The 15,365-nt window shown below is 42.7% G+C and overlaps 1 protein-coding gene across 1 annotated transcript in view; it reads left to right on the top strand.

The window, feature by feature from the left end:
* Positions 1 to 15,365, top strand: part of GMDS (GDP-mannose 4,6-dehydratase) — a 398,350-nt gene that overhangs the window by 87,573 nt on the left and 295,412 nt on the right. The window contains exons 5-6 of the mRNA XM_066624912.1: positions 1,629 to 1,821; positions 2,989 to 3,093. Coding sequence (XP_066481009.1) covers positions 1,629 to 1,821; positions 2,989 to 3,093 — 298 coding nt within the window. The remainder of the gene's footprint in view (positions 1 to 1,628; positions 1,822 to 2,988; positions 3,094 to 15,365) is intronic.

Here is a 15,365-nt window from a genome sequence, read left to right as displayed (position 1 = left end):
GCCTGAGGGGATTTTCTCTCTCTCTTCTGTGTGCTTCTGACTGGGCAAGACAGAGAGAGCCCACTCTCTGGGATGAGAGTGGAAGGCTGCTGGGCAGAGCCCCAGGGGCATAGAAAGGACCAAGAGTGAGAGCATTTTAACAACCCCAAATAGCATACTTGGGAGGGGTTTTGCCCAGGGAACCCTTCTGGGAACCGGGGAGGTGGTCCTCCTCCCGAACGCCTCAGATCTGAGGCATTTTGGAGCATGCGGTCACACGAGGCCTGCTGGCCAAATTGGAGGATTAAAGCCCTGTGTCAAGGTGGGCAGGTCACCGTGAGCGCCTGTGCATCCCTCACAGTCAGCCAAGGCATGCAGTGGGGTGCAGGCAGGCTGAAGGTGGCGAGAAGGCAGGACCTCCCTCAGCAGGCTCCTGCCTTAACAAAGCCACAAGGAGTGACAGAGGAGTGAGTAACAGTCCTCTCAGTCCACTCCTCATGGCCCAGTGACAGCCTTGGCAGCTAATGAGCTGCCCAGGAATTCCCACCTCTGCCCCGCACCTTATCGGGGAACCAGGGCAGTTGACTGCGGTGTGGTAACCACCCCACAGCCTTTCTCATTTAACACTCCCCTGATGTCCCCATCCCATCTGTAAACAAAAGCTCTGCTGTTCTTTGAGTGAGTGAAGAAAGTGCAGATTGGTTCTTTATGAACCCCAGCAATCATTTATTCCTGAGCAAAAGTCCCAAGTCACTTCTGGTTTCCAAACATCTGTCTTGAGTCTGCAGGAGTCTGGGAAATGTGTGTTTGGCGACTCAAGTCTGAGTCTTACAAGTCGAGTTGCCCATCCCTGCTGTAACCCCACTTTGCCTATGATGCTAAGAGCCCAATCATAACCAACTTTCCCGTGCTGATACAGCCTCAGTACAGTTCTGAGGTAAGAGAGAGTTTGTTCCCTTACTTTGAGGAGACCTCCCTGACAGTCCACCCACCACAGAGCGCAGCACGTACCCTGTTGGCATGGCTCTATCGGCACTGGAAAGTTGGTTAGGATTAGGTTGTAAGAGCTCAGTCCCCTCCCCTTCACTTAACACCATGAAGCCATGCTGCTGAAGTGTGCACTGTGTGCTATGGTGTGTGGTTCTTCAAGGTCTGATGACCTCAAAGTTCTTTCAGACTTATTAGTCTTCTAACTTCTTATTCACAAACTGTTCCTACCAATACTCCCACAGGCAAAACATTATATTTGTAATTTTAACCCATCCCAACTGTGTTTCTGGTTTAATCTTATTACACAGGCAGCATTCCCATTTTTGAATGGCTTTGTGCTGAGTGAGTGAAAATATATGTCCAGAGGGTCCTTCCCAAGCTCTCTCCAGGCTAACCCTGCAACTCTCACTACTGGTGACAGTGGTAGTGTAAACTTAATGTGTCATCAGGTGGTGGGCAAAGGGTATAATGGAGGATCCAATACAGGACTTTGTACCAGGGCCCCCTATCATAAACACTGAACATATAAGTATATATACTACACCCAGTGAGTTTGATAAAGGAGAATATTGTAAATTTTAAAACATCATGTTTTAGGGTATCTTATTTTGCAAATTGCCTTAGATCATTTCTTGAATGTTTGTTTATCCTTTCCTTAGATATCTTTCGATTTAGCAGAATATACTGCTGATGTGGATGGAATTGGTACTCTACGACTCCTAGATGCTATCAAGACCTGTGGTCTTATAAATTCTGTGAAGTTCTACCAAGCCTCAACAAGTGAACTTTTTGGGAAAGTGCAGGAAATTCCACAAAAAGAGACTACTCCTTTTTATCCCAGATCACCATATGGTAAGTTTATTTGTGTGTGTCTGGCTCACATACTGCATCCTTATACCACAGGTACATCCTGATACTACATTGCATCCAGGTACTATAGATCTCACTCGCATATTGCATCCTGATACTACAGGTATGCATAACTGTAATGAAACACAAAGTGGCTTGTACTAACAGAAGTAGAGTAGCATCCCATACATGGCAAATGGCAGTGCAACATCACGTCTTCCTGTTGCAACTATTACTAAACCTTAGCTGAACCATACATTTTATAGGTTTGACTGAAGTGAAGCCATTTGTACAGAAAGTTCAAATGAAAGCATTACAATGACATCTGTTCTTCATTCTGCTGCCCACTTTAATTTTTTTGTGCCCACAAATCTGACATCAGCTCTCTTTATTTCTTCAATTGCAAATATAGTCATTATCTTTTACCAGTTGTCCAGTGCCTGATTTTATTTGCAAACTTAATAATAATTTTTTTTACTGAAATGGCAGTTTGGAGCTTGACCTTTTTTATCTAATATAAGTGCTGAAAATAAAGAAAATCTACTGTCATTTCTTGATGGATATATATTGCTATCTTTGTTCTTTGACTTGTTTAGATTCAAAATAAGAAATCACCCACCCACCCGCTGACCTGTTTTTCTTTCTCTTAAAAGATTGTAAGAGAATATTGATAAGCAAGTTCCATGATTTTTTTTGTCCAAGAGAGAAATCTCTCAACAGCTCACCTCTGTTATGAAACTTTGTTCAGTAATCCACACTGAATATTGTAGAGCTACTGTTTCAACCAATTTGGGATTTAGTCTACAGAATTTTCTTATTTTCTGCTTCCAGTAAAACTTTTTGCCCAAAGGTTGCTTAAGTGTAATTCACCTGCATTTCGAACTGCAAACTGCATAGGTTTTTTTTAAATGCTATATCTAAATATTAACTGTGGCAAGGCTGTGAGAAGAAATGAATGAGTGGAGTCTCCAAACACTGACTGGTTCCCATTTTGGTTTCAAACCTTTAGACAAAGGCTTAAATAAATAGAGAAGCATGATATACAAAGGTCAGTGATTAAACTCTAATTGGTTCCTGTGATGGTATTCTTTTCTGGCTGTGTGTGTGTGTAGATACGCACACTCACCTTTGTAAATGTCTCAATAAATATGTTTGCAATTACTGTTTCAGGAGCAGCGAAACTATATGCTTATTGGATTGTGGTGAACTTCAGGGAGGCCTATAATCTCTTTGCTGTGAATGGTATTCTCTTCAACCATGAGAGTCCCAGGAGAGGTTAGAAAAGCATTCATTTATATTTATTGGTTTATTTTATTTTAAAGGACTTTATCTCACTTCTCTTGCAAATTGCACTCCCAAGCAGCTTACAATAAAATACAGTGCAATAACATGATAAAAAGAACACCTATGAAACTAAGAATAATACAATGGAAGCACCATCACATAAAGTTGTTGGAACTAGTGAAATTTGTTGCCAAAATGGCATAACCAAAAAGTTGGCCATCTCCAAAAAAAAAACCTGATCTTAACTTGATATCTGAGGAGTGTCAATAGGAGTTAAAAGTTTTCCAGTGGAAAAGCATTTTATCATGTTCATATCTTTTCAGTATTTGTACATTTCTATTCTTTCTCTGGTGTATGGCTGAACAGGAATGCAATAAACAGCTTTTAGGATAACGTATACTCCCAGAGTTTGCCGGTTTGTAGAAAAAAGAATTCAAGCTGATGTTTTCATTTAATAAAGTGTGCGCACCCATCCTATAAAACCTATTGTATTAAGTCCAAATGCATGGGTGTAGCCACAGGGGTCCTTCCTCCATTTGGGCTGCTGAACATGGAGTCTTTTCCACTGTCTGCCTTGAAGCTTCTAAGTTCGCATTTAGATCCTCTCTCACTACAGCTTCAAATGTGGAGAATATCATTTCAAATTTCTTTTTTTCTTGTGTATCTCTTCTTGGGAATGACTTTATTAATAATTTTAATGATCATTTTTCACAGTATGTGAACGAAGTTGTACAGGCAGTTCTCTTACATTCAAATTTGCTATCTTTGAATTTGCTTATCTGCAGAATTGCCACCTGCCTCTCATTATCTGTAACTCTGTTCTTGTTATCTGCAATTATTTGCTGGTGCAGTGTGGGGGAGGGCTCAGTGTAGCTATGAGCAAGTAGATAGGTGGGGGCAAGAAAAGTTGCAGGAGGAGAAGAGACAGTGACCTCCTCATGAGCCTAAGGTAGTGTTGTGCCATTCAGGGGGAAGAGGAAGAGACAGTATACAGTATATGACTGATGTGGGAGGGGGTTAATTGTGTCCAGTCTTACTAGTTTTTTATAAAGTTACCTGCATTGAATGGGCATTGAGATTGGCCCATGAAGAATCATTGAACACACTTGTGTCCACTTGCAGACTTGCCCCACCATCTTGGGGACTCCAGCTGAACCTTCACAACCCTGGTGATGATGAGAGGTCTCTGGAAGGCCCCAGAGATCTGCTCTGGGGCTGGGGCAAGCCCAGGGAAGGAACCAAAAGACAGGTGGAGAAGGATAAAGCAACCTCCTTGCTTCTGCTGAACTATGAGGCCTCATTGTTGGGCTAGCAACCTTCAACTAGTTGAGGGATGGATAACATGGAGGAGGAAGCATCAGATGTTGATGAGCTTTTGCTTAGCCAGCCTGTAGAACTTCAAGATATGATTGAGATTAATAAAGTTCATAGAGTATATGGGGAAGAGGGTCACCTGGAACCTAACCCCATTTTTCCCATAGCCTCAATGATTCTGTATCCAGTAATTCAGTATCCATTAAGTTTTCCAGGAAAACACTAGAGGATAACGGACTATATATTAAATGATTAAAAGATGCTATGTTGGATAAGAATAGATGAACTGATTATTTTAACAAGATAATTTGTGCTTGTAGGCAGAAGTCATATTAGGAACACAAGATAAATTCTGCTGGATCAAGCCAAAGGCCTGCCTAGAATGTGGTGGCTTGGAACACTATCATTTCCTCTCCTGGAGTGGGCTGCATTGAAACTCTGTAGAGAACCACTGTTCAACCCCCGTGGCAATAGTGCAGAGCTGAAAAACAAAAGAGATTCAGATGAGTGTTTGGTCAGCCATACAACAGAGTCCCTGACATTCCCCAATAGAGAGCAGACACTCCCTTTGCTCTTTCAAAAGGATTAGACACCACAGTTATAGCAAATACATATATTTGGTACCATTTGATCAGAGCGCGATACCATAGTCTTTTGAGACTGAAGGTTGCCAATACAGTATTTGATAATCCTGAAAGGTGTGTGTGTGTGGGGGGGGGGGGTTTAGAAATACGAGAATGTGAGAGATACAACATCAATACATTGCAGCATATGGTTTCTCCCTTTGCTTTCCCATATTGGGTATATGGTTCTTCCCTGTTTGGGTGCTGAAGTAGAGGTAACTGTTGTGTGTTGTGTGTAGAGATCTCCTGGGACATATTACCTGCAATAATTCTTAGGAGAAAAATTTTAATCAAATGTCTTGTTATACACGTTGTGAGGGACAAGAGGTTATTTGTGCAAAAGGCTCAATTTTTGCAGCAACTACCCTTTCGCCATGGTTGCTGTCGCAGAAGTTTGCCTTTGAGATGCCAAAGAGGAATTTTCCCTTGCTGCAAGTCTTTGAGAGGCTAAAGAGACATTGCCCCTTGCTGCATGTCTTTTCATCTGAGCTGTAGTTTTCTTAGCAGAGGCTCTAGTGCTGTGGTTGGTGTGCTGCATTTGGCTGCCAAATGTATTCTGTATCCTATGCTTCATTGTAGGGAAGCGGGTTGAGCAGAGGGATGGCAGGAGGTGCAATTTTCAGATCAGGGTGCCTTTTAAAGAAGTGTGTTTTGGTTTCAGGAGAGGAGAAAGATTTCAGTATTCATCACGGTTTTTGATCTGTAAGGCTTCATTGACATTCTACCCAGCTCAGAGACCATTTCCAGCTGAGTTTCCAGTCTTGTACATCTCTCTGATACATTTATTATCCCTCTGGATATTGTGAGCCTGCGATTTCAAACTGCAGATTTCAAATTGCAGACATATATATATGCGCCACTTTCCCATGAACAGGAAAGTTCTGTGAAGGGAAAAATGTATGTACTTCTGCTCCCATTAGAACAGGAACAAAAGCAGTCAAAAGAACGTTTTGGGTTCAGACTGGTGCAATTGTGCTAGAGAGTTAATGTGAAATGTCTGCAAATTTGTAGCCCTGGAAAAGTTAGGGAATTGAATAAACCTTTTTCTTAGTCACCTAAGAGCTGTTCATCAGTTCTATAACTTGATCAATGCTAAAAAAGCTTCTGTGTTGTGGGAGGTGAAAGTGCAAATTGTGATAACATGATTCCTGAAAACTGTGAAGTGCTCTTTGTGCACACTTTGTCATTCAGGCACTTTTCAGGAGCTAGGGGAAACTGGGGTTTTACTAAATAGTAAACTTTTCTTTCCTATTGTAAAGAACAGTTTGTTTTTGTTTATTTGTTGAAGTATGTGGTATTTATAAGTAATATATAATGGTTACTAGAGAGAAAAACACAGTTCTGACAAAAGGGAGCTTAACTTTTTTGAGGGAATGCAAATCTCATCACTCCCATAGCATATTTTGAGAGTAATTTCCCTTACAACTGTTGTTATGGCTTGTTGTTATGGCTTGTTATGCTGGCTGGATTATTGTTATTGGCTGTCAAAAGTGAGGTGAGATAGAATTGGCAGAAAATGAGAACAGAGTGTGAAAAGTAAAAAGATGGAGGGACAGAAAGAACTGAGGGGGGAGAAATTATGAAAAAGGGAAGTGAGATCCAGGCAGTGGCGTAGCATGGGTTGCCAGCATCTGGGGCAAGGCATGTATTGCACCCCCTAACCCATAGACCTTTGTAAATAAACTAAAATGAATTTAATGCTAGTATACACAAATTTATTTAAAATTACCTGGTTTTAATCTATGCAAATTTTTCAATAACAGTATTGAAATCTACATTCAGATTTCTGTCAATTGACAGTACAGGCATATGCCCATATCTGCAGAAATTCTGTCTGGAACCCCCTGCAGTTAAGTGGAACTGTGGATATGGGCAAACATTCCCCCCCCCCACCCTTCAGAGCCAAACTCAGCTCCCCTCACCTCTGGAGGGTACTCTGAGTAATACCTCTGTTTTACCTCTGAGGTAAAAAAAAGTGACTTCTAGTTTCTCCATGAAACCAGAAGTGATTTTTTAATTCCTTATATGGCATTGGAAGGCCCAGGGAAGCTCCAAAGCCCTGGTTTTCATGGAGAAACCGGAAGTGGCTTTTTTTTTTTTTTTTTTTTACTTCTAGGGCTCAGTATGAGCCTGGCAGAGGCCACGGACAGACATCTGCAGCCTCTGCTGGGCTCAGAGGACCCTCTGGAGGCAAGGGGAGCAGAGCTCCCCTTGTCTCCAGAGGGGGCACATGTGAGGGGGCCTCATGGACTCAACCTGTGGATAACGGAATCTGCAGATTCCCCCATATTGGATCTTGAAGAATGTGAATCTTGGAAGCCAAAGTTGGTCAGGCCTGCCTGATGGGTTGACAAAGACCCTGTTATTCCCCAACAAAGCCTCTCTTTTATCCACACGTCCCCTCGGAATGCTGGCCACACTGGCCAGCTCACCGGTTTCAGAGTTCTGTGTCGGCTCTCCCTCCTCTGCCATCCCTTTGGGCTTGTAGGTGCCACAGCACCTCCTGCATATAGCTTCCTGACAGGAGTCGGCTTTTTGCTGCTGCCATGGAGTTTAGGAAGGGCACCTTCTCTTCATCCTTCTCTTTGTCTGAGAAGCAGTAGCCCAAGAGGCAAGGGCAGCAGCAGGGAAGGGCGTTTTGAGGAGATCCCCAGGAACTGCTGCTCTAGCTTGAGGATGTGCTTGACGAAGAAGCTGGGCTAAGTGGTGTCCATGCAAATGTTCTGCCTTTGCTCACAGCCTCTGTGCAGTCCAGCTGTTGGCTCTGGACTTTGAGCTGCCTCTGTGGCTAGGGTGGGCACATCATGGCAAGGAGGGGCCAGGTTGAGGATGTGCCCCCATTGGAAGGTGGGGAAGCTTGAGCCAGCCCCTGAGCTAGAGAGGGAGAGCTGGGTATTAGAAAGTTCAGAAGAACTGAAAGAAAGGAGGGAAAGGGGATGGAAAGAAAGGTAGCCCACTATGGAAAAGGACTATTTTTTTATTTATTATTACTACATTTTTTCTTCTGAAATTTTGTGCCCCTAAGTTGCCCCGGGCAACTGTCCCTGTGGCAACTGCCCCCTCCCCAAGCTATGTCATTAGATCTGGTAGTGACTTGAGAGATAACATAGGCTACCCAAAGAAGAATTAAGTAAAGGTGAATAATGCATAAGGACAGTGGTTCTCAATCTGTGGGTCATGACCTGATTTTTGGCGGGTTTTGTACCAGCACTACTCAGAAGCTGCAAGGCATTCTGGGTAGCAACATAGTCGCCATGGCTGATGAAGTAGGTTGCCTTGGTAAAAAAATTTGAGAAGCACTGTATTAGGGCAAGAATTGTATTTACTTATTACAATGGGTTCTTTAAAATGTTCTTCAGTCCCTCTGTTGCTTATACAAATAGTTAAAGTTTCCTTTTTCAGTACAGCTTTAAAGTCGATCCCCATTTTAGAGTAGTGGCCAGCCATAGTCCTGCACACTTGTAATACAAGAGGAGAAAGTGAAGGTTCTAGTCTTGAAGTGTTAAACATAAGACCCATGGGGCGAATATTGTCTCTGGAAGCTATTTGTCTTGTCCCCATTATAATTGGGCTTTCCTAACCCAATTATAATTGGGCTCTCATCTCCTGAAATTATGAACAAGATTTGCACATTTTTGTCTTCTGTCATTTGCAGGTAACAAGTTTCAGTGTGAGGACAAAGTGCTTATTTCTGGCCATCATCTCTTTAATGATGTCACTTTCTTCTTACTGATGTCACTTCCGGCCCACAGTAGATGCTAACTTTGGCCCACTTTATGAAACGAGTTTGACATCCCTGTTCTAGTCTGTTGGGATCTCTTTGACTGGAGAGAGAGAAAGTACAACTGTAGCTGAGGTATTCAGTCTGTGCATTGGGCTTCCCTAGTGAGGCCTGGGTAGCCTCCAGGGGCCTCCCCAGCCATCTAGGGGAGAGAGGTGGCCACAGCTGCTCTGCTCTGCTCAGCTCAGCTGCAGGTGCTGCCTCCTGACTTGCTGCTTTTCTGTGGCTGAGTATGAGGTGGGTGGGGCAATGTGAGGTGGGGAGGGTGTGGGAAACATGGTGGGGGGAGGTGGGAGAGAAGACTGGCTGGGCAGCAGCAGTGGTGCTGCATCTCATCTGCACAGGGCTCGCTCCTGGCAGGCTTCAAACTGGGAGGGATGCCTGACCTAGAGAGAGCACTTTCCTCCGCTTGGGAAAGAGGGAGCCCAGCCTGCTCTGGGGGGGTGTGTCCAAATGCCCCAGCCTGCATCCCTCCATCTTGCCTGGGGGGAATAGGGGTGGCATCTGCATGTTGGGGTGTATGTATGTGAGCAGCCCCCATCTACTTTGGAGGTGATTTGTAATTTTGCTGCAATCCTATCCACACTTTCCTGGGAGTAAGCCCCATTGTCTCAAATGGAACTTCTGAGTAGACCTACATAGGCTTGGGGTCTGTGTCAGGTTAACCAAGGATCTTCACCATTCTTTTTCCTTCCCCTTCAAAAAAGAAAAAAAAAAGCCACTCTTGATGACTTTGTCTTCAAAAATTGATTAAAAAATAAAAATGCCCATTCCTTTTCAGCCACCCCCTTTTCCTCCTGCCTCCTTTTGAAGGGGGGGGGCATTATTTCCTATGTTAGCTGCTATTGTAAGAGAAAAGGCACAATCCTAGCTAGGTCTACTCAGAAGTAAGTCCTATTGTGTTCAGTGGGACTTACTCCCAGGAAAGTGAGGTTAGAATTGCAGCCAAACAGTCTCTGGGTCTCAGTTTGTAATTAGCAGACACACAAAACAAAGTTTTTCCCTCCCCCAGCAAATTCATCACTTCTGTCCCCCACTTTCCAAAAACCTCCAGGTGTATTGCTAACAAACTCAGGGCACAATCCTAACCAGGTCTACTCAGAAGTAAGTCCTATTTTGTTCACTGGGGCTTACTCTCAGGTAAGTGTGGTTAGGATTGCAGCCTCAGAGTGCTGGCAGCTGTTTTTTTGTTTCTTGTGTATAACTATAACACCTTCATCCCCATTTTGGGGGTAACTGAGTTGAGGTGTTGTAATGGGAGCCGTGGCCAACAACCGCAAGGATCAGGGGAGCTGCGGGTTGGAAAAGTTCGAGCCACTGGACTACAGTATTCTATTGTATTTATGTGTCTCCTCCAGGCTTTGAAACAATTTTTTTTTGAAACTGGAATGCATAATAAATTCAAATGCAGAAAATGGAGACTTGTTCATTTCTTTGGAAACAGAACTTGACTTACAAAAACATTTGTTGGGCTCCCAGACTATTTACAGTGCATAAATTTCCTGGGAGACACTGTATGAATTGCACTGTAATGTTCCCATGTACTATCAGATCCGTGTGCTTCTTTGTAAATAATACTCTTGATTATCTGAATGATTTGGATATCTGAGGATATTCTGATGGATGTTTCAGAGGTGGGTGATTCTCTTCTGCTGTTGTCAACAAGACAGAGACAGGATATCTCTTTGAAAGGCCTTAGTGAAATTATTTTCACCTTTTCCAGACTCACAAAGAGAGTCTGGTCCAACAAGAAGCTGACGGAACATACCAAGTTCCAGGCCTACAGAGCTTGCGTCCTGAGTACACTTCTGTACTGCAGTGAGTCATGAACTCTTCGCTCACAACAGGAGAGGAAACTGAACACTGTCCACATGCGCTGCCTCCGACGCATCCTCGGCATCACCTGGCAGGACAAAGTTCCAAACCACACAGTCCTGGAACGAGCTGGAATCCCTAGCATGTATGCACTGCTGAAACAGAGACGCCTGTGTTGGCTCGGTCATGTCGTGAGAATGGATGGCCGGATCCCAAAGGATCTCCTCTATGGAGAACTCGTGCAAGGAAAGCGCCCTACAGGTAGACCACAGCCGCGATACAAGGACATCTGCAAGAGGGATCTGAAGGCCTTAGGAGTGGACCTCAACAAGTGGGAAACCCTGGCCTCTGAGCGTCCCGCTTGGAGGCAGGCTATGCAGCATGGCCTTTCCCAGTTTGAAGAGACACTTGGCCAACAGACTGAGGCAAAGAAGGAAGGCCCATAGCCAGGGAGACAGACCAGGGACAGACTGCACTTGCTCCCAGTGTGGAAGGGATTGTCACTCCTGAATCGGCTTTTTCAGCCACACTAGATGCTGTTCCAGAACCACCATTCAGAGCGTGATACCATAGTCTTTCGAGACTGAAGGTTGCCAACTAAGTGAAATTATGGTGTCACACATTGTTTTTTTTTCTCTGAACTGCAGTTGTATCTCTAGTAACTACTTCCATAACTCCTCCCACATATGCACTTGTATGGGATAATGATGATAAATCCAGGCAGTTTACTTAAGTAGTCTTGTCTGCCTACTGCAATTAGTTAATTTAAAAAATAATGTATGGGGCCTTGGTATTTGTGTAGGATCCGTTCTCAGACACACACACACACACACACACACCCCACTGATACAGAAAATTGCAGATAAGCAATTCCACGATTTGCTGCACCTTATGCCCTCCAAGGGGCTTTCTGAAGCCCAGAGAGGCAATGGGGGTCTCCCTACTCCCTCTGCGGGCTACAGGAAGGCCCACAGAGAAGAAAAAATGCCACTTCCCCTTTCCCTCTGGGCATTGAGCCAGATCTGTGGATACAGGATCTGCTGATACATAGGCCTCCACCTGTATATCTAGTACTATAGGACGAGACTCATTATTCGTGAGGGTTCCATTCCAAGAACTCACGTGGATGGCAAAAATGCACTATAGCAAATCAATTTAAAAAACGAAGTTTCTTTGCTCTGGTGATCTGGCAAAACAACTTACTGACCTTTTGAAATGCACATAGAGGCAATCTGTCTCCAAGCGCTTAGGATTCGCTAGGAGGCAGGAATCTCTCCCTTCACCAGGAGCCCCAGTGAGGAGGAAAGAATCACTGCCATTTAGCCTTTTTTCAGGGGGAAGGGAGGAGTGAAGCCTGCAGAGAGAATGATTGATGGATTGTCAGCCTGCTGCTCTCTCTGGCATTATTAAATGACTGTTTTCCTTTAATTTAAAGGGCCCTTCTCAACAACTTTGAGAGAAAAATCTGTGGATACTTAAGTTATATCTGTAATAACTTGTATGACTGTCTCTCTGCAACAGTAAAAAGCAGTTTTTTAAACTGTGATGTTAAAGGAGTGCATTTTTTCCCTTCTCCAGGGATCAGCACGTTCCTTCTCATTTGCAGGGGCCATTTGTGTTGAGTCAAATCCTTGTATAAAAAATCAGTGTATAACAAGGTTGGACCTGTAATTTTCATTTTCAAGTGGAATATTCAGAGTGGTCAGTCATGAGGAAAAACTATTTCCAAGTTCAGCATTTGTCAAGGAAAAATAGTAGGTGGAGATAGCTGATGCATCATCAGTGGTTGGAGCATGATTAGTTAATACTACTCCCTTCTTGTGTTTGCTCTCCACAGAAAGCATGATCTTCTGAATTGGGCTAGGAATGTGGTTCTCAAACTTTTAGCACTGTAAATCATTTTTTAGAATGATAATATGTCTGGGACCTGCCAAAAGTGACATTAAGCAGAGTTAAATAAATAATGATAAATAATTAAAGAAAAACAAATAATTAAAGGAGAAACCAACCCTGTTCCTCCAAGTGAATTTTCTCTGTAGCCTGCCTGCAATAATTCCCCCCCCAGAAAAATAATAATTAAGATTTTCAGCCCCAGTACCCAGTTCAATTTAAGTTCTTATATTTAAACTATATCACTATCAACACCCACCTAGTTTAGCAAGTATAAAAAAGAAAAATAATTGACCTTACCAGCTCAAGCCTGTTCTGTTCTTTTTATGGAGGGAGCTGCCTTATGGAGCTATGTTAAACTCTAGTTTCATCAGATTGGGACCATTCTGGTGACCTTGCATTCCTCTTCACCTGACATGTCCCCGAGCCATGAACATGAACATATAGCTTAGTTTAGCTTTCCAAAGAGCTCAGTACATTCATCAGCTTGGAGGGAGGGACTTTCTTCTTGAGTCTTTTTTTGAGGCTGCATTCATTGGATCAAGACCATTTTGGTGTTGTTGGATTCCTCTCAGCCTGCCTTTTCCAATGGACTGAAGCAAGTTTGCTTACTTGCAAGTAAATGCATGATATGGCTCAGTTTCATTTTCCATAGTGTTCATTGTTTTCTCAGTTATCAGCTTATCAGCTAAAAGTTTGCGATACATCTGCAATCAGGTTGTGACCTACCAAGTGGGTTACGACCCACAGTTTGAGAAACCCTGGACTAGGATGTATAGTTTCTCCCCAAACTCTCACTTTTGTGCTTTTTTCTCTTCAGTTAGCAACCTCTTTATTCAGTTTTTTTTTAAATTCGTATGTTGCCATTGCACAATTATACCCATAGTGTAGAGTTTGTCATTAGATTTCTGACAATGTTTAGGTATTTCCCTGGTTTGGTTTTACAATGATGTCATCTGGTTTACCTGTGCATTTGTTGACTATGAGAATTGACCATTAGTATTCCTAGTAGGATAACTCAAAGAAGTCTGATTCAGTAATTCTGCCATTTAAAATTAAAATAGGTTGGAGGGCAAGGGTGAGAAGCATGGGTGTCATTTCTCGAACCTGAAAGGCATTTGGTGTATTTGTTAAAACACTTCTATAACTTCTGAATTGATTCATTTCCTATGTTACACAGTTTAGTATTTGTTTATTTTTTTCCTACTTCACAGATGTTGTCTTACTTAAATTGAAATGTTAATTTGCAGGAAGATCTCTTGTTGCAAGAGATTGCGACAGTCTTTTTTTATAGTAATGTTAATATAAAATTTTTATTGTAAATATGTATAGAAGTGTACTGACATGAATTTCTATCATGCAGATTTAAGATGGAATCCAAGGAAGGGTGGGCTTGTGAGGGTGCTAAAACTCACTATATGTTATGGGAGGAGAATTGTATACATATACCATTTTTGGTTTAAGTTAATGTTGTACATGTGCTCTTTATAGCAAATCTGGAAATAGTAAGCAAAATCTATTTGCTTGCATTTATGCTTTAAGCCAACTTTCTGATTCACTGTCTTACTTTACACGCTTCCATGTTTTCATTTGATTATTGGGAATGCAAGAAAAGACACATTCAAACCTATTACAGTTCAACTCTGTAGTACTTCTAGACCAGGGGTGTCAAACATTTGACCTGCAGGCCAAATGCAGCCCCCAGAAGCAATTTATTGACGAACTGTTGTAATTGGGCTCTCCCAGTGTGATAATTGGGCTCTCTCATATCTTGAAAATATGAACATGCACATTTTCTCTGTCATTTGCAACTAATCAGTTTCTATGTGAGAACAAAATGTTTATTTCTGGCATCATCTTATCTTACCTCTGGCTTATTTCTGAATATCTTATGATGTCGTTTTCTGCTTAATGGTGTCACTTCTGGCCCTCAACAGGCACCATGAATGCTAACTTACACCCTCTGTATGAAACGGATTTGACACCCCTAATCTAGACTATGAATTCTTTGTAATGAGTCTCAATCCCTGCAAAAAACATTACAGATTTCATGAATGACATACTACTTGTGCAGGGGGTAAGAGCTTGTCCAAAAACCTGCTCCTTTGGTTTGGAGCAATCATAGAACAGTGTTTCTCAAACTATGGGTTGGGACCCACTAGGTGGGTCATGAACCAATTTCAGGTGCGTCCCCATTCATTTAAATATTTTATTTTTAATGTATTAGACTTGATGCTGCCATGGTATGTGGTTGCATTTGGGGAAATGTTCCAGACTGTACTTTTAACAAGCTACTATGTATATCCTTTTAACAACACCTGAGTAAGTGTGGGTAGGATTGCAGAATAGGTTTGTTAAAAATTTTCCTGTTTGATGATGTTACTTCTCGTCATGACATCACTTGGGGCAAAAAATCAAAACTTCACATATAGGCTGATGGGTTCTGAGCTGTCTGTGGCAGATCAGGAGAGAGATCTTGGGGTGGTGGTGGACAGGTCGATAAAAGTGTCGACCCAATGTGCGGCGGCAGTGAAGAAGGCCAATTCTATGCTTGGGATCATTAGGAAGGGTATTGAGAACAAAACAGCTAGTATTATAATGCCATTGTACAAATCGATGGTAAGGCCACACCTGGAGTATTGTGTCCAGTTCTGGTCGCCGCATCTCAAAAAAGACATAGTGGAAATGGAAAAGGTGCAAAAGAGCGACTAAGATGATTCGGGGCTGGGGCACCTTCCTTATGAGGAAAGGCTACGGCGTTTGGGCCTCTTCAGCCTAGAAAAGAGACGCCTGAGGGGGGACATGATTGAGACATACAAAATTATGCAGGGGATGGACAG

The sequence above is a fragment of the Tiliqua scincoides genome, chromosome 4, assembly GCF_035046505.1.
Source record: "Tiliqua scincoides isolate rTilSci1 chromosome 4, rTilSci1.hap2, whole genome shotgun sequence".
NCBI classification, from domain to species: Eukaryota; Metazoa; Chordata; class Lepidosauria; order Squamata; family Scincidae; genus Tiliqua; species Tiliqua scincoides.
Note: the sequence above shows the minus strand (reverse complement) of the source record. Positions and strands in the feature narration are given on the sequence as shown.